The sequence below is a fragment of the Echiichthys vipera genome, assembly GCF_963691815.1.
Source record: "Echiichthys vipera genome assembly, chromosome: 7".
NCBI classification, from domain to species: Eukaryota; Metazoa; Chordata; class Actinopteri; order Perciformes; family Trachinidae; genus Echiichthys; species Echiichthys vipera.
This window is the reverse complement of record NC_139832.1, coordinates 18,959,380-18,986,036: the sequence shown is the minus strand read 5'-3', so window position 1 is coordinate 18,986,036 and position 26,657 is coordinate 18,959,380. Positions and strand designations below refer to the sequence as shown.

The window sequence follows — 26,657 nt, the reverse complement described above, 5'->3', positions numbered from 1 at the left end:
TCCGACTTGAGTGAAGACAAGGTTTCCTCCAGACAGAAAATAAAAAAAGTAATATAATGCATACAATTACGGCAGAGAAACAACAGGATACATCTTCTATGACGTACACAACAAAAACTACAGGTGAACCTAAATCAGGACATGAAAGTTAAAACCTGAAAGCAATGTAAAGAAACAGGATTGTCAAGACAGCGTGTTCCCACTGAAGTGAGTGGCTCCTGCACTTGTGATGTGAGAGACAACCATTGTACAGATCGCATACCTGCGATTGTTCATGGCTACACATGATACCAGAGCAACAGCAGCACACAGTGCTTTGAAGAGGACACAGAGCTTAAGAGAATGGGTATGAAAGCCTTCCAGCAAAAGCTCTTTGGGCGCACCCCATACATGAGGAAGAGGTAGCTAAAAAAAATAAAAAAAATAAATCGCGGCCACCACATAATCCACCACCTGTCTTCAAAAAACCTATTCAGAAGCCAAGTGTAATTTATTGAGAATCCAGGTATGCATGGAAAGCACGGAGAGCACTCAGAGCTGAAGATAAACAGCCTACGACTGATTAAAACTGCAAAGCCTTCAGTCTGCCTAAGTAGCTTGGTGTCCTCGACAGTGGGCGATTATCCTGCGCTTGGCTTGGGGGTATATGAGACTGTCAGAAAGCAGCAAGAGAACAGCCAGCTGGTCTAGCCACAGCATCCTGGGTGAAGAAGCATTTCTATCACTGTCGAGCATATGAGCTCTGCAGAGAGGAAGGTTCAAGTTTGTTATAAGTAAACTAAATAGCATTAAGAGAAAAGAGAAGAAGAGCTGCCAGATCCAACGGGGCTAAAGAGAAGAGTCTATTTCCCAGCGTAGAATGAATGACACACTTGAGTGTTCCACGGAGAGGGGAAAGAGGTCTTTGTGCAACAGCAGAGTCACGGTCATGGTGACAATAAAAGTCCTCTGTCATAGGTTAGAGCTGTTTAACCTTTTGATCCTCCTCCTTCCTAATGTGGTCTTTGAATCTCAAAAGGGTCTAATACAAGCCAAAGAACCAGACTCACACAAAAAACAACAACATGGAAACTTTAAGCTCTTAACTGCAGCTTGCTCGAGAAGGAGTTTACTTAGTAGAACATGCAGTTTACATTCCTGACATTGTATTATGTAAATAACGAAATTACAACCAGAAAGAAGCTTTAAAAAGTGAGACAAAAGTAAGCAGAAGGATCCATAATGCAAACATGTTAAAGTAATCCACAACAGGGTATGTTTAACACAAAATAGATATTAAACATCACTCTACTGTCACCTTTAACAGTTACTAAAGACTATATTTCTGGTAGCTGACTTGTTTCCAGTGGGGATTGCAAAAAGAACAGATGGGTCAGTGAGTCATCAGTGTAACAAGGAAGTTCAAGCTTCTGAAAGGAAGACCTCTTGGAAATAGTGATTCATTCATCATCTTGAACAACCACTGCTGAAGACCTGTTGAGCAAAAACCCATCATGTTCTAGCAGGAGCTGGACTTCCAAAACTGGGATTTCCGGGCGGCTATCAACTGCAGGAATGCGAAGGTCACGAAGAATGTTTTCTTATTAAAGTACAATAAAGTAAGTTTCATTTGCCAAGGATTGTGTTCACAGCTGCATCAGCATATCTGAACTTAAGCTGGCTCCCAGACTACTGGAGCCTACTATAAGGGTTCCTACACCTTTTCCAAAGTCAAAGTCAAGCACTTTTAAAGCATTTCTAGGTACATTTTCATGCTTTTCCAGCACCTTGCAGCTGTGGTAAACTACATATTTTTATACAGAATACTTAGTATACTTATTATTGCACCTGATCTCCGCATTCAATTAGATGTTATTGTCCCATTAACAATCAACAGAATGTTTTGAGACAGCTTTCTACATAAGGTCAACAAATGAAAGGAAAACTAAACTCGACAAAAATATAAATCACCAACTATTTTCATAATCTGTAAATCGTCAAAGTCAATTTTTCATGCAAAGATGTCAGAAAAGGCTACTTTCAGTCTCAAATATGGAGATTTTCTTTTCTCTGTGTTTTTTCATGTATGGCATCCCACATATCAAGCACTTTCAAGCACTTTTCAAACCTTGAAAACACCACACTTAAATTAAAGCCTTTTTGTTTTCAAGGATTTCCAGCACCGACACGAACCTGTACTAAATACTTGACCAGCGTATGAAAACAACAACAATCACCGTTATCATTTAAACTGCGCAGTGCAAGCTGGATGAGTTTGGGAGCAACTTTCCAAACAGGGTGTCCTGAAACGCATCCATCCAGACATATACACATTTACACAAACATACATATCCATGTGTCAGTCAGCGGGGTTCTCGCCAACACAGCGCCAAATGTTTACAGCTAATTAGACGGAGGCTTTCGTGTAGACAGAGGAGGTTATATCGGTCTTTAAAGCTTGTAAAGTTATTGCCACCATGGCACTTGGCACCACATCAGTGTGTGTGCAGGCGGGGAGTCTGCAGTCAACGACGCAAAGTGGAAAAAAACTTCCAGAAAGCACCATGCTGCCGCTGCTGGACCGTGGATATAACCATACACCTTTCAGCCCGCAGCCTCAAACCACACACACAATATCGCATGCTTCCATTTTTTTAAGCGGAGCCAAATCTTGTTTCTGGCGTCGTATGAAATAGGCACAACAACCAGGCACACGCGCCGACGTCTGGGTCGAAATCTAAAACCGTTGTCTGCGGTTTTACGGCGCGGTCAACCGTTCAGGCAGCCACATACAATGAATAAGTTTAACCCACATTTAGTAACTATGTACCTACCATTAGTGTCTCGATAAGCAAGCCTGGGTAGGTGCAGTTATCTGTAAAATAAACGTATTGTTCCGGTAAAGGACTCTCTAGTGCAACTTCACCTTAAGTTAAGAGCAGCTCAGGGAAATCCGTGCAGCAACTTGCTCACTGCCGACGTATCGCTGTTGCTCCACTTGTAGAGAGCTAGACTCCCAGCTGTGACAAATGACGTCAAGACGGATGCGACACAACCTCAACTTCCGGTCAATTTTCAAAATAAAATCGTCACGCGCAACCATAAACTGTATAAAATAGCTCGCAACGGGCACTTATCGCGGGATAGTACGTTAACAACTCGATTTGAAACTATAATAAGTAGATATTTGAGGTACAGATTTTAATCCTTTCTTATTAGTTTTCAAAAACGATCACCAGCTTTTATTTATTTTAGCAAAAACAGTATCAAGTTCCGGTAAGCGTTACATGTGACATGAGGGAAACGGCCGTAGACAAACAGTTGAGTAAATAAATTAATCGATTAATGGATGTTTGTTTTTCTTTAGTTATGCTTTATTCTACAACCTCTTCTGATTTTACCATTACTTATTGACTACTATTTATATGAACTATTCTCTTGAATTTCATCGCACACCTTCTCTCCTACTCCATCCTTCTGACACTTTACCTTCATCTCAACTGTCACCCACATTAACAGAAAGCAGGGGCGCTTTCTGGTTTAGCTCATTTAAATCTGGGTTCGGATTTGGTTCATTGCCTGACACAGAAATAACCAGGCATCTACTGCATTATCATGTCCCACGATGTAACTACCAATTAGGTTTTTATTCTAAAAGTTGGCCTTTGAATTCTTGTGTAATAGCCATCCTACAATTTGTTAAGTGGGCTGTCTATACCTAAATCTGTGGATTTAAAAAAAACAAAAAACTTTGCATTTTCTCTTATGTCTCATAATGCTTTCACTGTTCAAGTTCTGCAGCATATTCTGGATTCATGTTGTTTTTGAAATCTTAAGCATTTTAAGCACATCATGAGCGTATCCTCTTCTGGCCAAGTCAAAAAAAACATTGATCGCAATTGATCTTTTTTTTCTTCTCATTCAAACTATTTATTATTGTGTATTACCAGATTATTGTCCAGCCAGTGCTGACATGCCACCCATTCCTCAGGCTTGTAATTCCCAGGCAAGTTAATCAATCATCACCGAATAATTCTGCTCCTTTAGGGTAAAACTAGCACGGGCACAGAAAACATTACTACTTTCCAAGAAAGGGCAGTTTCCACTTACAACTTTCCATTTTCACATGTGAGAAAAACATCATTTCTAATGAAGAATCCAAAATCTAATAGTGTATCTTACTTTGCAAAAATCCCTATAGTTCCCCTCAGTTGGCCCTAATAGATCAGACAAATGTAAACTAAATCACTTTTAATCCATATTAAGCACTGATGAGCTTCCACTTAAACTGGCCTGAAACAATTTTCCTTCCAAGAGTTTATGGTCCGTGGCATACTGTAGAAGACAGGTTGGACTGTGAGGTGACTCGTGGAACTTGTTTTCCACATTAAGGAAAACCTTCCACATCCGTTAATAGCTTCCATATCCAGGTTGTGAATGTTGCTCTGATCTTTTTCAGTCATGTGTCCAGAACTGAGAAGAGGGAGAGGTGGATTGTCCTGCTGAATCGGCACCCTGCACTCTCTTCCCAAGGAAACCCAACACCAACTCTAGGTCACTGAGACCAATCCCAAGAATGCCAAACACTCAGCAATACATATTCATACAATATTGTGGGCTCTCAGAATGGCAGTGTGATATAAACATTTGCAAGTTTCAACATGAAGCTATTACCCCTCATAACTCTCTCAGGGCTGCTGGCCATCTTGTTTATCTTGAAAGAAGAAGGCAACTTGCTTTGATTGTTACACTTTAATCTTCTTAATACCACTGCTGAAGTGGCCATGGCAAACTTTCTGACAAACTGAATTGATTTCAGTCTGTCTGAAATGGCTTACAGGCCACCACTAGATGTAGGAGGGATGTAATTCCAATGAATGACATGGGTTATTAACATCAGAGAGATTAAGTGCCTGTGGATAACCCATCAACACTAAATCTAACTCTGAACCAAATGCCACTGGAAGTGTATCACTGTTGGCAGAGGGGGAGAAAACAGAATCAACCAAAATGTGAAAATCTGTCATGAGCATATGATGACTTTTATAAAGAATTAACATCAAATCAGTGTGTTGCTTTTTTTATTAAGCCATAAAAATGTAAACATACACAGATACACAACACAAACATTTACCGCTGAGGATACAAGAAGCTTTTTAGAGCAGTCCCTTCTTACTCATGATGCATGTGGATGAACATTTGTGGAGATGAATTTCAACGGGCAGCAGACAATCTTTTTATCTCTTTTAATAAGAGAAGTGTGTAAGTGAATGTGTGGTCAGCCTTTTCACATCTTTGTCTTTAGTAACAGTGCCATCTGCTGTTACAGAGGTAGAGGGGAGGGACCGCACGCACACACACTCGCACGCGCACACACACACACGCACACACACACACGCACACACAAAGAGTGATCCTCAATACAACTCACTGCAGTGCAGCATAAAAACAACTGTGCATTGCTCATCTCCATTGCAAAGTCATTTGTCACTAGGACTAGGAGTCAAGTTTATGTCGTTTAATAAAAAAAATATATATTGAATATGTGTTTAGTAGTTTTCAGTAGGTTGTGGCAGTGCACTACAACATAGTTGACAATTTTGATCAAATGTTTTATTTATTTACGTATATCATTTATTAAAACACACACACATATACATACACATATGTATACATACATACTGTATATATACACATATACATATATATACACATATATATACATACATATATATATAGACGTGTATATATATATATATATATACACATATATATACACGTGTATATATATAGATATAGATATATATATCTATATATAGATATAGATATATATACACACACACATATATATATATATAGTTCATTAAATGCATGATTTCAATGGTCAATTAGTTTTCTTGCCATAATTGTGCAGCCCTAAAAGTCACATTTAGTTTGGTTATAATACACCTGTTAGGTCACACCTGTCCAATACTGGGTTTCCATATTTACACATTTATCTGCTCCGTTAATGGCACTTTCACTCCGTACCAGCAAGTTGAAGCAACTTTACCAATGCAACCCTACCTTCTCTGTTATGCAGTAGCTTGAACATGCGGAAAGTTACAGATTGCAGCTTCAAAAGGAAAAGTGGAATAACTGCAGCACTGGTGGCTGATGTCATGATGTCATAAAACCCTGTCACCAGAACCGCACCCCGGAGGCTTGAAATGATAATTGCAGCAGCTGCTTTGGTGAGCCACTGAATCCAGTCTTCTTTCACTAAGAACTATTTAGAGTGTGTAGCTTTGGATGGTGCAACAAATAACAAGGCCCACCAATTGCATGCTCATGTCTCTTGTCATTTAAAATCCTTTTTGCACCTCTACTGTAAGTGCTTTACTGCCATCATATCATGTTGACCCCATTTCAGTGAATGGGGCATATGTGCTACTTTTCCACTAAATCTCCACTCCTTTAAAGCCTTTAATCTAATCCTTTAAATTCCCAAAACATAAAAAACAAGAAATATCACTTGTCTGTATAATTGTTGAAATAAATGAGTCGCTGTTAGTCGGAAGGCTTTGAAGATGCAATGTGTTGTAACCTCTTCAGTGCTTTGAGGTAAGAGTTAGGGTGGAGGAGACGCGGAAGATCTGAGGCAGCATGTTGCTCAATTGGTAGAACATCTCCTCTGAGATACTCTGTGAACACAAAAGAGACACACACATTCCCAGGCCCGATTAGTGAGAAACAAGGGACTGAGAATACTGCAATGTGGAAAATAAAAACACCTTTTATACACAGTTTCAGAACAGACCAAGCATCAATCTCCACTGCTGAAAAGTGAAGCCAACATGGCAGTGCCAAAAACTGCAGTTCCTCAAATGGCTACTTGAGGCTGGCTACAAAAGTGAGTCAACCCCCATAAACTAGGTTCACCAGACGTCCCCGTATTCCTGAGAAAACAGGAGCTGTCCCCATTTTCAACTGTGTGACTTCACATTTTACGTGGCGAGGATGACTGGCAGCAAAGCCGTCTCAATCGTATTCTGTTTGTGTTTTTTACAACAGTCACCATGGTAAAAATACACACAACCAGCCTCTTCTGCTAATTTAGCCCTTCATGACAACTGCACAGAGGGTGAATTTTTTTTTAAATAACTAACCATTTGAAATTATATTAAGGCTTATAGTTATGCATAATTAGGGTCTGGGTGCTTTGACAGACAGGAGGCTGCCATCACAGGTGCATAGACTGTAGGCTTCATTCGGCTTCAACGCCACTGGATAGGCAGTGATTTCGGCAGTCAGGAACTGCCAAGATGGACCCAATAGGTGCCACTGCAGGGTTCGTCAGTACCAGTTGCCAGGTTACCATTGGCAACCATTTTGAGGAATTGGCAACCAATTCTCGGCATTTTAACATAAAAAATAAGGACAGAAAATAGCTAAATGTGCACCCCAAAATAAAAACATTTAAAACATTTGTTAATGATATTTAAATACTGCTGTTACAGTCAGAACCAATGGCGAAGCAAATTAAGTTGTTTGACTGTGGAAAGCACTTAAAGAAAATATTATTTATTTTATTCGGTTACTGTAATAAGGCATTTATTCTTTTATGTCAGAGTTTCATTTTTAAGCTGGTGTATAACTGCATTGTATCTTAAATCCTCAAAATATAAAAGTGACTAAAAATGGCAACAATATTTTCAGTTTCAGCAACCAAAAGGTGATGTGTCCATAACAACAAAAATATAAGGTATCTTGACTGTGTGTGTTTAGTCAAGTGTTAACAGCCCCTGTGGTTCCCTGTAGTTTAACATCACAAAGTATTTTTTCCCTAAGGGAACAGTAGTCAAGATGCTGAAATGATGTGAGCACTGGCAGCTGTGACTTTAACAGGGGAACATACCGTGTCACTCTAAGCATCACCCCCATCAAATAAGAATTTAAGTATTAATCTTTGAGCATTCACACAGCGTTCATTCACACACATACACTGGGCGTATATTTAGCCACCACGTCTCTTTGAGGCATAGAAAACAACGTTGTGTCAGAGGTGCTATTTTGAATGGTGTCTGAGCATGTAGCTGACGGGAAGCCAATACAGTCGTTTGAACGAGTCCTTTGAAGCCGCTGGTTTTTATCATCGTCATCTGTCAACATGAGTTTGTGCTATAAGCTCTGATGCCTTCCTGACAAACCACAAAAGCTATAGGTACACATCATCCAGCTGAGCCTAAAATAAAACAAGTAATGCTTCTTCCAGTACTTGAAAATATGACGGAAAAATGTGCTTCAAAGCTGAACCTGGATGTTTTTTGCTCTTTTACATTAGGTTAGACCTGGATATCCAAGTAAATTCAAGATTACGCCTCAGTGTTGGGAAGCAAAACGGTAATCCCATTGCTTATCACACAATTATATGGATGAATTTCCCTCTAAACTTTACTTTGTCACAGTAGTGGAACTTAAAGCTCTATAATCTCTGATTCATGGAATGCTTGTCAAACAGTCTCTTTTCTCTGCCTACATTCGAAGCTTTGTACAGCAAGGCCAGGTGTGCCTTTTGTGATGTGTACATGTGAGGCCTTAAGCACACAATTCTGTTGAATTAACATAGATTTGCAGGCAAGCAGTTACTCAAAGGATGATTCTGTGTTGCCTTAGCTAAAAGTTGTGAAACCCAAAAATAGAGTCAGTACATTCTGTTCTCACCTTTGGCACCAGAAACTGGACTGTGCGTGATATTCCTCCATCCCATGAGGCCATTTCCATCATGAAGCCTGCAAATGAAACAGATTGATAGTAATTCACATAAGTAGAAAAATCCAATCTATTGTGGAATTGGGTATGCAATAATATTTTTTAAAAACTTCTAGGAAGAGGTTAAATATATGATGGAAGATTTTATCAATAAAAACTATACCGCCCAAGCTTTTTTTTAATAGTTAGTTATCCAAAAATTATAGATAATGTGCGGCTTTGTTTGAAAGTGTTTGAAAAATTATATATGTGCATATATTATTTAGATTTTCTTTTACTAACATTAGATATTTACACAGCTTAGATCAATATTTAGCATTATATACATTAGTTATCTGAGGTGTTAGTGTTAGCTCAGCTGTGTTGCCAGATCTTGTTAGAGTTTGTTGCTGAGACAGAAAAAGCTCTCAAACTAAGTCAATTTTCTCCTGATTTGTCCGTTTGAAAAATTCAGTTTTATTATTCAAATGTTCTTGATATATTCAGCTTGTGAAAAATGGGTCCAATATTTTCTTCAGTGTCTTTGGGGGCAATTATATTTGCTGTATGTCAACCGTACGTAATCTTAGTGGCTTTGAATCTTGCCAGCATAACATAAGCTTTCTGGCTCATAGCTGATGTTGTATGAGCTGAGCGGACCAGAAATATCTCCCGTTGCCAAATCATACTTTAGATTTTGATTGAAAAATACATGAAAATGTAAATTAATGGTCTTTAAAATGGTCTTTGGAAATTGACCAGGGCGTAAGGGGTTTAATGCTCTTAAATGTCACTGCCCATTAGAAGGGCCCGGCCTCCACGTCGTCCATTTATTCCCGATATATGACACCTTGGATCTAGGTTTCTCACAGGTAAGGCTGATGACAGGAAAAAACATAAACAGAGCAAGTATTGGTAAAAGGCTTGCATGTAGGTCCTCAGATTTTTTTTAACCTATACTATTAGGGGACAATTTGGTATTACAAGTATTACAGGTCAGCGGTGCAAATTAGATATTGATATCAATATGCTCCTTTGCAAGGAGCAGGTCGACTTTATGTCGACTGTATGAACTTGACACGGGTGATTTTTCAATATATACATATTTGTTTTATTATTACATTTTTATGTACATTATTTTTTATTTGTCTTGTCTTGTGTATGTTTGTATATTGATATAGTTATGCACTTTTGTTTGTTTCTTGATAATCTAATAAAAAAGAACCATCTGTAGTGTACATTATTCCAGACATGATTTTGTAATGAAGTTCTGGAATGACATTACATTGTGTATCTACCTTCCCTCAACCTTGTCTTTCTCTCGAGCAGCTGTTTACCAATCAAGAGGAGCATTGTGCCTCCACGTTACAGCATATTACATTTTGGTTCAGCTTTGCATTATGAAAAAAGTGCTATAATAAGCATTGATAAATCTGTCTCTTCAAAGAAGGATTTCAGCTCCAAAGAGAATACTTTGGTCTTGGTCTTCACACATCACTGCTATCAAACATGGAAATACGGCATCATCACAAGGCATGCTGTTTACATTTGAGTAGTCATTGATGAAAATATAAAGAATGCACCAATACACAACAGAACAACGCATGGGTGCAATGGGTGCAATTTAACTTTAACAGTTTTAACAGCGCTGATGTGTGTTAAAATAATTTAAGACTTTCATCTTACCTTTGACACATTTGAACACCAACTCTGCTCTCTTCAGACACCAAGGTATGGTCATCTCCTGCAGAGATGAAAAGAAAAATGAGATTAAAAATAGTGTTCAAAATAAAAAAGGAAGTGCAATTTGTGTTGGTAGTCATATAGATTAAATTGTAAAACATTATATACCTATCTAGTATGAGTCCTAAATACTGTATATTACATATTAAAGCAGTTGGTTACTTTTATTAAAGAAACTTTTTTTTTAATTACTGAAACTGTGCTTCTATCCTGACAGCACTACATGACAGAAAAATCATGTTCCTTTGCCTCCACCTGGTGCTCCTAATAGCACCTGCAAGATAAACCGCAACAGCCAATCATAGTCAAGCGCAGTGTCAATGACTGCTTATGAAATGTGATCAAACTGTCAAACTAGGCTTCGCTACATTGCATTGTTTAGCTGTAAAGTAGGAACGTTTGTGACACCACACACAATGTTAAAAACAGTTGAGCCAAAACTAAGCACCGCTCAGTTTGAGACTGGAGGAAACCTTCTCATTTTACAGTGTCACAGTGCATTAAAATATGGTTCTAATAACGCAGAATCTTGATTCATATTTGACATTTAGTTTGACGGTTTGATCGCAGTTCACAAGCAGTCATTAATTAGTTGTTTTCCTTATGCCATTAGGAGCACCAGGAGGAGGCACATGAAACATGAGGAACATGAAAATTTCACAGATTATCAGTCTTGTGTACTAATGTCAAGATATGGCTACAGTTACAGAGTAAATATGACAACACTGTACCTTTATCTTGGTCAAAACACAATTTTTCCTGTCAGGTGACCTCAGCAGGCAGTCATTTCTGCAGTCAACCTTTGATCACAGTGTCAGATAGGTAGAGTCTCTGCCCCACACACACACAGCCTTTCACCCACTTAATGGAACTATGAACTTGAGGCAGGGACTTCATTGAGGCCCATGTTTAGACCTGTGTCAACTGCATCACCACTAACCTCAACACAACCTGCACAGGCTTAAGTAATGGACATGCACAACAGGATACTCAAGAGTTTTGTATTACGACTGAGGCTGACTGAGGAGCCAATTGCAAATATACAATTGTGTGTCACTGTCTGTAAACCGGCATTCTAAATTGGTTAACAAGAGTTCAACTTCCTCTCTGCAAACTTTTTAACATGTATTATAGTGTTATTAAGCAATTATCCTACATTCCTTTCTCCTCAAAGTTCTCCCAAAGTCGTAAATGTTCAAGGGAAAACAGAAAAACAACTAAAAATAAGAATATGTGGCTCAGTCCTGTTTTATTTTGATTGCAGTCGGCAGTGCATCTAGCTTAATTATTGCAGTTGTTTTAAATGCCAAAGGACAACAATAGGCTTGTACAAACAGCCAAACATCTATCACTAAATGGCAAAAAGGACTGAAAAGAAGAAGACAGAAAGTTTTGATGTAGAACCAGAAGCTATCAATTAAAATCCCTCTGGTTCCCGAGGCTTCAAAAGTTAGAAGTCTGCGGTTATGTAAACAAAGACTCTTGATTAGACATGAGAAGAAAAATTGCACTGGGCATGTTGTGGCATGAGTGCACTCCAGTCAGAGGCTTGATGAGAATTTACTTTTCATCTTATGGGATTCTCAGTTTATTATTATTTATTATTTTAATTTTATTTAGTTTAAGACCTAAGAAGGAGTCGCCATTCAGGTTAACAGAAGATCTCAATCTCAATCCCATTAATTTCCAGCAGACCAAATAAAAAAAGATTTTCCCATTTCCAGATATAATAAGAAAAATCCACCTTATTGTAATGGTGTATTTTCCTAAACTCTCTTTGATTCTGGCTCAGTTCATCAGTCAAAGCTTTCTCTGTTTCCCACCTACTGTGTGAGCACAGAGTGCTGCTGTACATAGTACACTCTGAGCTACAGAGTAAACAGAAGAGTTCCCGACTCTCCACTTTTGCCCTCCCGGTTTTAAACCTGGGGAATGTTAAGATTTAGGCTGAATTCACAGCCAGTGCCTGACATCCTAGACCACTGCAGAGGATGCAGTGCATAAACAAGCAGAGGCAGAATGAAAGGGAAGAAATTGAGAATATGCCTCCAGTTAGGACCACGGAAACTTGTGGGGCCAGCAGGTTTTCTTCACCTTCAACCACAAACAATCACACACCACTTGGGCGGCATCCACACACAAGTACAGGGTGCAAGTGCAATATACATATAATATACATATTTTTTCAAATAAATAATCCTCTTAGCCAAGGTGCAGTTGAAAGAGATGCGTTTTTAGTGTGTGGCAGATGTGTTGACTTTCTGCTCTCAAGATGTCGATGGGGAGTTGGTTTCACCATTTGAGAGCCAGGGCAGCAAACAGTCGAAACCGTTTAAATAAACAAATAAACAACAATTTTTTTAATATTAGTTGAGCTACTCCCCAATTTCTCCACATACCTTGGGAACTGCAAGATTATCCCTGGTTGGGAACATGTATGTATTCTCCTTGATTATACTCCATCTGGACTGATGATTGGCATTGTTTTTGGAGCCGTACAATGTTGCAATTTGGGTTTAATTACTCACATTACTACAACTATTTCAATCCTTGTTAAGTTTGCAAGTGTATGTGTGGAAAGAATGTGCATATTACATCATCCATCCATCCAAGCGTTCACAGTGCTCTCAGCCCCTCTTACCTCTGACATGTCGTGGACCAGCAGCAGAGGGACGGTGACGGTGGTGACGTCGTGTGTGCAGCAGACCTTCAGGATGTTTCTCAAGCCCATGATGGCCGGGTCCCGAGCCGTGATGTTCCCTGAACGCACATTATCGTCCACACACAGGTGGAAAACAACATGGACCTCTGACAGGTTGGAGTGCCGCGAGATGTAAAACTCACCTTGAGGGAGACACAGCAGGTACATTTTGTTACATGGAGAAATTGTTGTGTAGAACTGAGTGGTTGAAAAATGACACTGCTGAATAATGTGTGATTAATAAATCACTGATTATTTTTGCTCTGGTAATTGGAACAGGAGTCAGGGTACAAAATATATGGATATCCATTACCTGGTAAGATGTTGGATGGATTTCTTTCCACATTTTTGCTCTTATCGTCACCTCCATTCCTTGGAATCTCTATAAGGAAAAACATTGAAAAATACAATGAAAATCTGTACCTAAATATAAGAATATCAGTGAAAATACCGCCACAGATAGGCCACTGTTAGATATGCCACTGATAGATAGGCCACTGATAGATAGGCCACTGATAGATAGGCCACTGATAGATAGGCCACTGATAAATAGGCCACTGATAGATAGGCCACTGATAGATAGGCCACTGATAGATAGGCCACTGATAGATAGGCCACTGATAGCGCTGTGCACCAGATTTTGAACCATTTTGACCAAAAATAAATTGGTTCTGAACCTGAAAAGTTGGTTCAAAACTGGAACCAGAAAATAGCTGTGTTTTTCTCAGTGTTAACTTATTCAACGTGCAACATCAGTGGTGTGCATTGTGCCATGCCCTCAGTTGCTAACGCATGCTTGATAACAATGGTTCTGTGTAAAACTGGCGGAAACGCGGGCTGGTTCGCTAGATGGCAGGAAGGGTCAAATAATTCTAACTGGAACCGGTTCAAAAACCTGTTCCCTGTTGGTTGAAAAGCGCAATGAATGGCAATAGGAAAGGCTTGCAGCCTAGAAAGTAAGGGCCCACTCACACTGTCCTTCTGTACCGGGCCAAAACCGTTTTTTCAGCTAAAGCCTAGTACGTTTAAGCAGTGTGAGTGCATCCGTTCTGCGCATAACTGCGGAGAGCGGGCAATCCACGGCCCGCTTGAAAGAGGTGGGCTTTTGTAGAGCCATTTGCACATGTACGAGCACTAGCGTGCGCACGTGTACGAGCACGAGCCCTTCGGCGGTAGCGGTATGTGCGCCTGTATGGACATAGAAAATAGAACGACGGGCCATGCGCGGACATTTAACAACAACAATGGCGGTGAAAGGTTCACGTTGGTGTGATGCGGAGGTGGAATGTTTACTGCAGATTTTGGTCGGATGAAAATATTCAAAAACAGTCGACAAGACGCACAAAAACTCCGAGGTCTGTGGAAAGATTTGTAAACAAAGCCACACACACGGATCAATGCGTGTGACGTGTTACGGCATGATGACGTATGGACAGCAAGAAGCATTTGCGCGAGGCCCTGGCAGTGTGAGTACAAACGGGGCTGGGGCGCGGGGGGAGAGGGATGGGGGGACAAGTACCCTAAAGCACGGGACGCGGTGCGGAAGGACAGTGTGAGTGCGCCCTAAGTCTCTCTATACAGCTCTACCCTACAAACCACTCAACCTGTGCTGTGATAAAGATCTGGAACCAGTTTCCAGTCAATGCAGTCACAGTAATGTAAAGTGTCTTCTGCTTCCTGACTATTGAATCCCCCTCTCACACTGCTGTTTAAAGTTATACTTCCCATTCTGTTCATTCATTTTTCTCTCATGTAAGAGATAAAGGTACTCTTTCTTGTCTTACTAAACATCAAACCATGAATAGCAACATTAGTGAAGCATTTTGTAATGCATAGCTGGCTAAAACAATACATTTTCTTCAGCAGTGTGTTCAGGTTTTTGATTTTCTGGTAAGGTGTACATCCAGGATGAGATTCCTGGAAGCCTCAGTCTCACCAGTCTTGCCTTTCTCTCTAATCCTTTCTGAGTGTTCTGGCTACATTAAAGCTGTAATGGAGAAACCAAAAGTCTAACCAGGCTGTTCTTTCTGCTTGCTGCTCCGCTGGGCTCTGGCATAGAGCTCCACCTGCTGCACCTCCTCCAGCTGCGCCTCCAGAAAGGGAAAGTGGAAGTCTGTACACTCCTTCGCCACAGTTGCAAAGTCTGGTGGTTCAACACAGAACAGACCAGGGATGAAATGAGGCATGACGTTAAAGTTAATAACTAACCTGAGCTCATCTCTGTAATAATGTCTCCATACTGTACTCCAACTCTAAAAAAAGAATATTCCAAACTTAAAGGTGAATGGAGCACTTGGTCTTGAAACTAATCACTTACAGAGGAGTGAAAAAAGAGTTTTCTGACAGTAAAAGTGAGAGATAAGTCTCATCAGAATCTCATCTTTTTGAAGATCGCCAAAATATGTCCCCTGACCTCTCTTGATGCCACTGTAGGAGTTGACCCTGTTGTCGACCAACAACACCAGACCACAGAGTGAGGAGGAGTAGAGCGAAAGGGCCGTCTGCAGCCGCCTCAGCTTTGCTCCACCACTGCCGTGCCGCCGGTGCTTACAGAAGTCCAGCACGTCCGCCCGGACCAGCCGCAGGTTGTGCATTGTCTTCAGTTGTGCTCCTGATCACAATACATACACACAGATACTTGAACACATTAATCAGAAAAATATTGCATTGTAATGTCGTTCATCTATACTGCTTTCCATAAATACAGAATTATACTGTTGGCTGTTTGATTATTAAGGTCAATATTGAGATTGCAATTATTCAACACTTTTACTCACTGACTTTGGAAACATCATGCATTTAGTGAACTATTAAAAAAATGTGTAAACAATAGATTCCTTTGAACTTTAAATATAATTTAACTGAAAAACGTTTTAAAATAATATTAAAAATGATATAAATAAATACTATAAATATATAGGTAGATAAACATTTAAATAAGTATTATAAAAATGGTCAACAAAAAGAAATTAGACCGACATGAATTAGATTAAATGTGTTGTAGTGCACTGCCACAACCTAGTGAAAAACTCCTTAACATATAATTCAACATTTTGGTCAACTAAAGTCATCACATTCCAGAAACAGTAATTCAGCGAAAACAAAAAAGTGCAACGTTGTAAACAAAAGGGTGCGCTGGATTTATAACACAAGACAAAACAACAAGATATTTGTGAAAAAGAATGCAGACCAATACTCGTTTTTTTCTCATTTTCATTATATTGCAAGCCAAAATTGTAATTTAAATAAGATAAAATGTGATTAACCGCCCAGAGCTAACGTAACATCCAAAAATAAAATGCAATAGAAGGGTTATTTATGAACATGGTTATTGATTTTGCAGGTGACACATAAGTGTGACCATATACTTGGAGAGCATGTTAGAAGTGAAGCACCTAAGTGTATGGTGAAACTCTCCTCCAGTAGAGGCTGCACCTCAAATATCCTGGCCCCAGAATCGGCCAGCTCCGACAGCTGGCTGGGCTGCACCTTAATCTCCTCACTGGAAATCAATCATGCAAACAAATCAATCAATAAATAAATATAGCCTTTCGAAAACATCTATCAGTACATCTGGTGCATGTTTTGAAAGGTTCGGGGACAGCACTGACATAACCTATAACCATACTTTATATTTTCATGTTTCCTAAAGTGTTATTTTTATATACTTCCCAAGAAAAATAAATTATTATTATTATCATATAAGGCACTTATATGATAATAATATGATATCACCACCTATTCAGCAGCAGTTTTTGGTGGTTATTTTTTGGAAAATATAACAAGAAATAACCACAAGTTAAGAAACAATATCAAAGGAAGCAAAAATCCAACCTGAATGCCTTTATGGCCTACACCTTTAAAAATGCATATTTACAAAGTGTTCAAAGTGCTGATGTCAAAGTATTAAGTTCCACCCTCACATAAAGAGATAATGATTTTCATAATTAAGAAAAACTGATGCAGGGTCAGCACACTGTCAAAGACGCTCTTAGCATAGAGGTCCTGGTGGTGTGTGTGTGTGTGTGTGTGTGTGTGTGTGTGTGTGTGTGTGTGTGTGTGTGTGTGTGTGTGTGTGTGTGTGTGTGTGTGTTTTGATGGAATACCCAATGTACTGTATGCAGAGGATTGTGGGTTATGCGGAACCACATTGCTGTTAACCAATATTAGATTTTTATCCAACATGTCCCAAGATGCCTGTCATAATTGGTGCCGCAAAGTTGAGCATCCGTCAGACTAAGACAAGGTCTTGACCTCTTGTAATCACTTCAATTTCTATGTAAATGGGGTCTGTTCTTCAAAGGGCCAGCAGACACGTCGTGTTTTGGATTAAAACTGCTGCAGAAGTGCAGCTGTTGAGATCCTGTTATAGTTAAGGGCAGTGGGAAAGAAGTATTCAGATCTTTTACTGGATTGTAATTATGTGTACATCACTTAAATGTCGCAGCTGGTAAAGGTGGAGCTACTTTTAACTAATTACAATCTGCTGGATAGTTATTCTATAATAATGAGTTTAATTATAATATAGAAATATTATAGAATATTATAGAAAATGAATCTGCAATGCAACTAGTTGTTCTTAGTTAAGGGATTCAGTGAGTTTTTCCAGTAGCACTATTCACACGGGGGATATTTACTGTAAAATATATTTATTTTTTTTATTTGATAACACTTTCATTCATTTTGCTTCAACAAGTTCCCATCATTATTTAGAGCCCTCTTTTAATCAACTTAAGTTTCAAGGTTTAATATTCACTCTACATGCTAAATACTCATACAAATAAAATGAAGCTGAACTTGAAGCTCAAAGCCCAGACATGCCAAAGCCTCTGCACCAACGCCCCGCTGTCAGTGAATAAAAATCCAGCCGCCACATGTGCATGTTGCATTCATCCCTGTGTGCAGTAAGGAACTCTGTATCTCCTTACTCTGTCATTAAGGAACTAAACATCTGACTTCAGTGCTCATTATCTTGGATCAGCTATTGCTTTACCCTGAGATTTGAAAAGAGTGAGACACAAACTGAAAGAGACTGTTTAGCTGTACAACATGTTGACAGAGCCTGGTCTCTGAGTGTATAGTCAAACTCACTTAATTTGGCTGCTGTTGTTGGATTTCTGCAGGTCCTGGTGCAGACTGATGACCCACTCCTGATACTCATGCTTTTGAATGCCAGTAACTTGCTTCAGCTCACTCGCCCACTTGTTCTCCAACACCTGCTCAAAGAAGACAAAGTCAAACACTGAGGCAATTGTTGGTTGTTGTTTTTTTTTTACAACTTTATGTTTATTGGGCAAGGTTATACAAACACACATTTCACAACATGTCTTTTCCAAATTCTGCTCAATCAAAATCCAGAACTTGTTGTTTGTTTAGATTTCTTTTACGTCCCGATCCCTCTCCTCTCCTTCACCTTTACTTTCAACCACACCTATATTCAAACACACACTCCTACCCATGCCCTCCACCCCCTCTTCAATTCATCACTTCTATATGGGACAGTACCACCCAGAAACACTGTGTTTTAAAAGTAAATAGTTACCCAACTAGAATTGCCACCTTGCTTTTTGTATGCCTCTGCCAAACAGCAAGACCATCTTACATCCATGCCTGTCCAGACCTATACAATATATGTAGTGAAGACTTCGAAGGAATTTAATAAAAAGGTATTAAGTGTATTTTTGGCGAAATATAACCTTTGACCCCCAATATCCAATCAGTTCATTCTTGTATCCAAGTGGACATTTTTGCCAAATTTCTAGACAATCCATCAATGGGTTCCTGAGAGATCCCCATGAATAGGACAGACAGACGAACAGATGGACAACCTGAAAAAAAGATTTCTTCCGCCACAGCTGTAGTTTGCACAGAGGCATAAAAAACAAAAAGACAGGCACAGCAAACAGGAATAAGTAACATACAATAAAAAAAACTAAAAAAAAAAGTATAGACCCAGATCTGTCTTGACTGTGACTGACCATATACTTCCATTATGTGCTAAGCCCTTTCCTAATATATTTTAATGAATTAATCAATGTTTATATTTGATTTATGACTAAAACAACTTGACACACAGTGCTAAGTTGCATCTCAAATGAATCTCCAGGTTCGTAGCTTTGAGATGATGTACGCCACTTCTATGTGGTATCTACTGTTGACCTGATATCTCCCCCTGAACACCCCCTGCCCCCCACCCCTACTCTAAAAAAAGAAGTGGGGAGCAAGAGGTTAATATGACAGCATATTTTAACTGGGCAAATCTGAATCAGTAAATGGAAAATTCCTTAAGTGAATCTCCTGAAATGCTTGTGGTGAAATGATTGTACCGGGATCAAGGCGCACCTGCTACAGAGCATCCCAACTTCTTTTTTTACCTGCTGTGCATCAAAGTGTTGAGAGGCGACTGCATTTACATCCTGGTCACTCAAAGTATTCCCCAGCTCATGCATCACTTTGTCCATTTCAGCAGCTTGCCTGCCAGACATAAAAATATATTCATTGATTTAATTAGACTGATGAGGAAATGCATCATCATCATCTATACAACTCATAAATAAGAGAGACTATATCACCTATATTCAGGACAGGTGACAGAAAAAACATTTGTATCATAATGGCTTGGATTGCTTAAGAAAAAAAAACTGATTTGGCTTAACAAAAATAATAAGGCAGGATGATTTCATGTTTAGCTGTGAACTGAAACTTAGTGATTCCACAGTCATGAGTAATTAATGTTCAGATCAGCAGTACAATAACTACAAAGAAATATATTTATAAACGCAAAGTTACAATGTCAAAGCCCAGACCCCACTGAGCAACACGGACAGATTGATCTTTCCGATCTGAACAGCTTATATTTATGCAAAAAACATCTATTAACCATGGAAGCATGTATGCAGGTCAACACACAAGTACTACATCAGAGGTGTATTGGGCATACGTCCTACTCTGTCTATTTTAGCAGATCCCAAATAAAAAATAAAAATAAGTGAAACCACACGGTAACCCAAACGTCGATGTGAATATGAACCAGAACAAAACTAAAACGCAACAATGTATCATTTTCAATTGTACTTCTTGCCGTGTGAAAGCACCCTGAGAATACAGAGGTTGATTACAGCTTCAGCCAAACATGTGAATTTACAAAGAAAGATGGAGAAAAATGCAGCATGTACAGGAAATAGAAGGCAATAACCCCAAATACCGACCTCTCTTGTAGCTTCTTAATCTCCATGTCTCTCTCACTGATGAGCTCTGAGATGCTAACAAAGTAGTTGTGCTCCAGGTTGAGAAGGGTATCTGAGGCAGGGGAGTGGATCAGCTCATGATAAACATCAGCAAAGTCCTCATCCCAACTGGGCTCTTCGGGCCGAGCATGCTCTAGCGTCATCTGAATAAGTGACAGAAGAAAGAAAATAACCATTTCATAATGTAAGTAATTTAAAAAAACACGGCCTAACCACTATATGCATTCCATGTTGCATGGTTGCTCCATGGTATAAAACTGTCATTGAGGGTGATGATCTGTTGCACATGCTAAGTGTATAACTGGACAGTGAGACGTTGATTTCCAGTACAAAGTGTAAAAGCAGAGTCACGCATGCAACTATGGTTCTATGAATTCTGCATGACCGGAAGGAATACTTCCCTGCATTGCCTCTGGCGATCAGGAAGAATAGAATAAAATTACATTTTCTGTGGCCACAGGAAAACAAAAGAGGAAGGCCATATGAAATGTCAGCGTTTTGAATGCTTTGCTCTGTTCAGTAAACCAAAGCAGTTAAACACCCGATCTATAATTAGTGAAGCAACAGAACAGTGTTAGAATCTGAAACTCCTCTTTTTATACAGGCTGAGGAATCTTCAGGCCACACACACACAACAGACAGTGGAAAGCTCCCATGTGTAGTATCTCTGTGTGACTGCAGTAAAATGCAACCAGACCTACAGTAAGCCAGAGGAGCTTCACAACACAAGCTTCTTTTTATAAATACCAAGTGACAGCAGAGTTAAGACTCTAAATCCAAATCATCTTATTGCCCTTCTTTAAACATGAACTAAGGGACGTTCACTTTCAAAATTATGTGTAGATGAGAAGACCATACTTAAATTAATCAGAAAACCACAATGTGCACTGTTTTGTATTGATCCACAATATAAAAGTGATGACCCTACTCTCAAATATATGTGCAATCCACCGCCACATATTGGATTTCTGGGAAGACACGTATCAAAGTGTAACCAAGTGCAATAGAGAGATATTAAACGCAGCACGCAGGCTTATGTAATGAGATTTTTTTTCTAGGGAACTCATAAATAATCAGTTTGCAGATGCACTGCCCTACTTCTGTTTAAATACCATTAATGAGCCATGACTGCCCTGAGGTTGGTGGGAGCAGTCAAGGACCCTTCCCAAACACTACTGTGATAATACAAAAACAGGGTCTAGTGGATATACGATAGGGGTGTGTAGAGCAGCCAGTGTCTGAAATCAACACCTGCCAAGAATAAAACATGAGGCCCACATTATTAACCCTCATCCTACCTGTGGATCGCCATTACTATAAAAAAACAACCGTCATAGTAAAATCTTAATTCTTTTCTTCTTAAAACTTTATAAGTCATGTAATAAATGTGAAAAAAAAGAATATTATTCTGGGGAAGTTAATTTCATTTAAAGTTTTTTGCATATTGTGTAAAACAAAAATAGACAGAGCACATGAGGAAATCTATCTGTCAATCTATCAATCTGTCTCCTTCAAAATGACTGACAAAGTGCCCAACCACGCTTATAGTATGTGATCAGGAACCATGGCAATTTTTTATCTATCTATTTTATCGATTACATGTGTAAAGGCAGAATTGAGTGCTTCAATACATAGGTATTTTTAAAAAGCATGTATTATAACAATAAAACAATTACAGAAAACAACGACATATTAGGAACAAATACATGAAAAACTGTAATTATAAAATGATGTGTACCTCTGAGGTCTGTTGAGGTAGGATGAGGGTTAACACCCATTTTTCACAGAAATACATTTTTTTTAGCAATTTGTGCATTGAATCAAATATAATCATGATGCAAAACAGAATTTTTTAACAAAACACAAACTGTGATAAAGCTGAAATGATCATCTAGGTGGCAAACAGGAGGGGAAGGATAGAGATGTTTACAGCCATGTGGAGTTGTTTAAATTTCTTGCACAGTGATGAGCGTGTATGAGGTTTTTTTTGTAATAGACAGTTTTGCGGCTGGCTTCATTAACAAGACCCGGGACCCTCCCCACTGACACGGACCGTTATCCCTCTCCAAAGACACTACACGTTATGTTAATGTCTTCATCTGTCTCTATGCATTACACTAACACACATTTTTGGGACTGTCTCGTTACAATGCACTTCTAAAAAACTAAAACAGCTTGTTAATTTTTATTCAGATATATTGTGCATATTTTAAATGCTTCTATTCTACAGTTACGTATTTTGATTTTTTGCATTACTTACAGGTTAACTCTAAAAGGATAATCCACCTCAATAATTATGTTTATGGCATTATTCTTAAGTCTAATGATATCTTACCAATACAATTAGATATTTTTTGTCTATAAAAGAAACCAGAACTTTGTGTAAAGCCACAATGACTGCACACAACTAACTCGTGCAAATAAAAAAGCAGATAATTAGCTTTAACAACAGGCAGGCAATGTGAGAAATGTAGATAAATCATTCAAATGACATTGAATCTGACAACAGCTGCCCGTTATTACACTGTAGATACTGATGGGAGAGCTTGTGTTTTAAGTAATGTTTACTAGTTTTTGGTCACAATAACAAACAGAAATGTGTGATCACCTCCACATACGACCTGGTCCATGCGTTGGTGAGCTGGTTTACATCTACATCTCCTGTAGTGAGTCTTTGCAGGGCGAGCTCTGCCTCTCTGTCATAATCCAGAATGGTTTCCCCCTCGATGAAGCTGGAAAGGGAAGATTTCAGCTCTGCAGGAAGAGAAAAGGTTTTTAATTTCTACGCAAGCCAAGTAGTACGCTGCAAAATCAATGGACTAGATCCATTCCATCCATTTAAGTTTCCAACTAACAGCAGACATGCTGACAATACCATCCCTTTCTCTGGGAATATTATTTCAATAGAGACTTCTCAAATAAACAATATGCATCAATATGTATTTACTTTGCATTGATTATGTTGGATTGTAAATCATTGAGTCAATATATCAATCCAGGTCGATGTATCGTTACACCCCATACAGTATGTTTTGTTTTTTATGTTATGTTTTGTTGTGTGTGGACCCCAGGAAGAGAAGCTGCTACCTGAGTGGCAGCTAATGGGGATCCAAAGTAAAGAATAAGGATATAAAGAATAATTTGAATAGATTCACAATGTTTCTTGTCCAACTGTGTAGATTTGGTTGACACAGTTTTGGGGGATGTTGTAACGGAGTAGTTAGGGGCCCCTGCACCAGTCCAAAAATCCCAACAATTATGATAAAAAAAAAACTTTTGAATTATTTTTTTGTTTCAAGAATTTAGATCCAATACTTAAAGAGAAATATATATATATATATATATATATATATATATATATATATATATATATATATATATTGTATATGTGACCTACATCACTGAAATATTTAAATAAAGAAAATTAAAATACCATTTTAACACAATGTGCATACTGAGCTATTTCCATCAACGGTGGCTAGCAGGAGAGCTTCCTGCCAGACCAAATATAGTCCATGACAAATTTCCCAATTCAAATGCTTGCATTGAGGCTATGGTAAAAGGCTCATGTTACGGTTGGGGTGATGGTTGCATTTAGGGTCTGCAAATCCCTGTTAACAAAGTGGAACAGAGATTCTTCAAAGCCAACTCCACCTGCTGCGAGCAGGTTAATGCAGTAAATACAAAAGCTCTGGAACTTGAATGTGTTTTCTTTTACCAAGAGCAGTGACCTCACCGTTTTCTATGTAGCAGGGTATTTTATGTAGCAGCATCAGGCGTCCATGAAGGTCACTGATGTTCTCTTGAACAGGAAACTGCAGAGGCACTTTGAGTACACAGTTGTGTTTCCCTGCCCTGAACTCAAACACAAACTCCTTCTCAGCAGTACTGTTCGCTTTGCCTTTGTTCTTCTTCATGGTTGAGGCTGAAAAATAGAAGGCAACAGAAATAAACAACAATAACAAGTTCACCTGTACAATGTAATGCAATCGCGTACAATAGCTCTGCCATAAACTACTACTTTACTTTAGGTAACATATTATTTTTCAGTTGTTGTTGACACTGTCATTAAGGTAATAATTCTACTTTACGTTTATTATTGAGGTCGTAGTTAGTGGTGGTGTTAGACTGGAGGACATAATATTGAGAGGGGTTTCTAATATTCTGGACCTCTCATGTAATCTATGTACATGGTTGGCCAACATCATTTTACGAGAAACTAGGGCCCAACAAATATGGGATTTTTTAAACCAATACCGAAAAATCTACCTATATGGTGAAGATTCAAGCTGGAATGAAAATAGACCTTTCTATGTGGACTGAGCCCTGATTTTGCACAGATATTTCTCTGTAAATGTGCTCAGAAGGATGCTTTCCTTAACAAATAACTTTAATAAAGAAAATGTTGCATTATTAAACGTTATATATACACACACAATATACTGTATATTACACTGAGAATTTCAATTTCAGAATTGAACACTGGGGAAAAAAATAATTGATAAAAAAAATGAATAGCTAAATTAACATCATGATTAGTAATCAGTCAATTGCTGATCGATTAAATATTAAAAAAGAAGCTAAATGTATAGTTAAAACTGTATGTTAAGTATAAGTTAATCAGTTAAGATCTATTGCTGATCATTTAGATTAAAAAAAGTAGCAATAAAAATGTCTAAATCATTCTGTAATGATTTTTTTGCATCATAGCGTCTGTAAAAAAGGTTTTCATATCGGAAAACATGTATGCCAACACAGATAGATATCACATGTCGGTAATAGACCAAAATCGGCCAATAATATCAGGCGACTGACAAATCGGTCTTGCTCTAAAACATCAATATGATGCAGTCCTGTTCGGCGCCACTGCAAACTACAACCTCAGCCATAAAGATGTAGTTGAATTCATACCTCTCTGACAATCAAAGCTGAATATTACTATCAACTTTAAGGCACAATTCATGGCAGAGCTGTTCTATTGTATCACATTAGATTGTACCTAATGAAGTGGCCCGGTGAGTGCATACTTAAAGTCTCTGTCTAATGGGCTATTACAAGATAACAAGTGAAGTATATCATCCATTATTACCACTACTCTAACTGCCATATCCTCAAATGTGTGAATAAGCAATGAAAACCAAACACCTGACACAGCAGCGTCCCCAAACAGTACAAGTAACGCAGTGAGACCCAGACTTCTTTACTAATACATTGTTTTTATGGTGCTAAAGTCAACATGCATGATAGCTACTCACTGTCTCTGCTGTGAAAGCTGTTTTTATAAATGTAGCTCCAAGCTAGCCTGCAGTGTAGCTAACGTTTGGGTCCGAAAGCTACAAATAATAAAAGAGAATCAGTCTGTCGTGGACATGTCGAGCTGAGCATCGCTGTTCGCTTTGTTCTGGTGAACATATACATGTCATTAGAGGCCGGTTTACCTGAGAACGGATGAATTAATATGGTGCTTCCTGCAGCAGAAGCAGCGCTGCTCGGTTCAGTCAGCTGACCGCTTCAGAGCGTGACAGCCACGCACTCTCGCGAGACTGAGGAACAGCTGTGTGTGGTTATTCAGATATTTAATATACGCGCGCGATTTCTTTCTTTTTTTCAATAAAAATAACGCAAATTAAAATGTACAAAGATAGTAAAGTATAGAAACGGAAATGGACAATAACAAAAAAACAAAAACATATGGGGTCTGGTAAACTAAATAAATAATAATCTTATTTATTATTTTTGAGTTTTAAGTTTTCCATAGGGGTCAAATATAATTTCAAATCGGAATTTTTTAAAATATAAAAAGAGGGTATAGTTTCTTAAGCCAATCATTGCCTGAATATAGTATTGTGCTAAGAAGATGATAATCAAATTAATTATTTAACTTTCATCTGCCGAATATGTGGGATTGTTAAGAACATTTTGAAAGGTACTTGTGTAAATGAAACCAAAAAGAAATAACACGAAAACAATCTGCAGAGAGCGTTTTCTCATGTCTAACTTTTTTTTCTTAGGGACTGCCGCCCCCTGCTGATCAAAAATGATACCGTTTTTTATCAACTTGTTGTTTAGAGTGGAATCAAATTGGGAAGTAATACAGGAAAAGATACTAAACAATGCATTTTTGTTATAACTTACTTAGAACTATATAAAAAGGATTGTGGCGGAGAGAGCAGTGACCCATGTGTTAATATTAACAAATAATACCTGGCAATAAATAATTATGACACATAATACTCCTAGTCAATATTACATTTATA

At 38.5% G+C, this 26,657-nt stretch overlaps 2 protein-coding genes across 2 annotated transcripts in view; both read right to left on the bottom strand.

The window, feature by feature from the left end:
* The window catches only part of LOC310949538 (solute carrier family 45 member 3), a 37,034-nt gene extending 34,066 nt beyond the window's left edge, over positions 1 to 2,968 (bottom strand). The window contains exon 1 of the mRNA XM_083917014.1: positions 2,906 to 2,968. The gene's annotated coding sequence lies outside the window, so the exon portion shown is untranslated. The remainder of the gene's footprint in view (positions 1 to 2,905) is intronic.
* A 2,884-nt stretch (positions 2,969 to 5,852) lies between these two features.
* ferry3 (FERRY endosomal RAB5 effector complex subunit 3) lies at positions 5,853 to 25,897 on the bottom strand. Its single transcript, XM_083917015.1, has 14 exons — positions 25,839 to 25,897; positions 24,137 to 24,325; positions 23,009 to 23,154; positions 20,362 to 20,543; positions 19,528 to 19,627; positions 18,245 to 18,369; positions 16,549 to 16,655; positions 15,567 to 15,764; positions 15,168 to 15,296; positions 13,467 to 13,535; positions 13,094 to 13,296; positions 10,396 to 10,453; positions 8,683 to 8,750; positions 5,853 to 6,662 (listed from the first exon to the last, which is right to left on the bottom strand). Exons 2-14 carry the CDS (start codon positions 24,315 to 24,317, stop codon positions 6,570 to 6,572), a joined length of 1,659 nt encoding a protein of 552 aa, XP_083773141.1. The 5' UTR covers positions 24,318 to 24,325; positions 25,839 to 25,897; the 3' UTR covers positions 5,853 to 6,569.
* Between the last annotated feature and the right edge of the window lie 760 nt (positions 25,898 to 26,657).

What these genes read in the sequence shown, in the direction of transcription:
- ferry3 (XM_083917015.1), bottom strand. Translation starts at nt 24,317, where the DNA reads ATGAAGAAGAACAAAGGCAAAGCGAACAGTACTGCTGAGAAGGAGTTT. An exon ending in ACCCTGCTACATAGAAAACG is followed by an intron (nt 23,155 to 24,136) that starts GTGAGGTCACTG and finishes CTCTTCCTGCAG; the next exon opens with AGCTGAAATCTTCCCTTTCC. An exon ending in GGTGTTCAAATGTGTCAAAG is followed by an intron (nt 8,751 to 10,395) that starts GTAAGATGAAAG and finishes TTTCATTTGCAG; the next exon opens with GCTTCATGATGGAAATGGCC.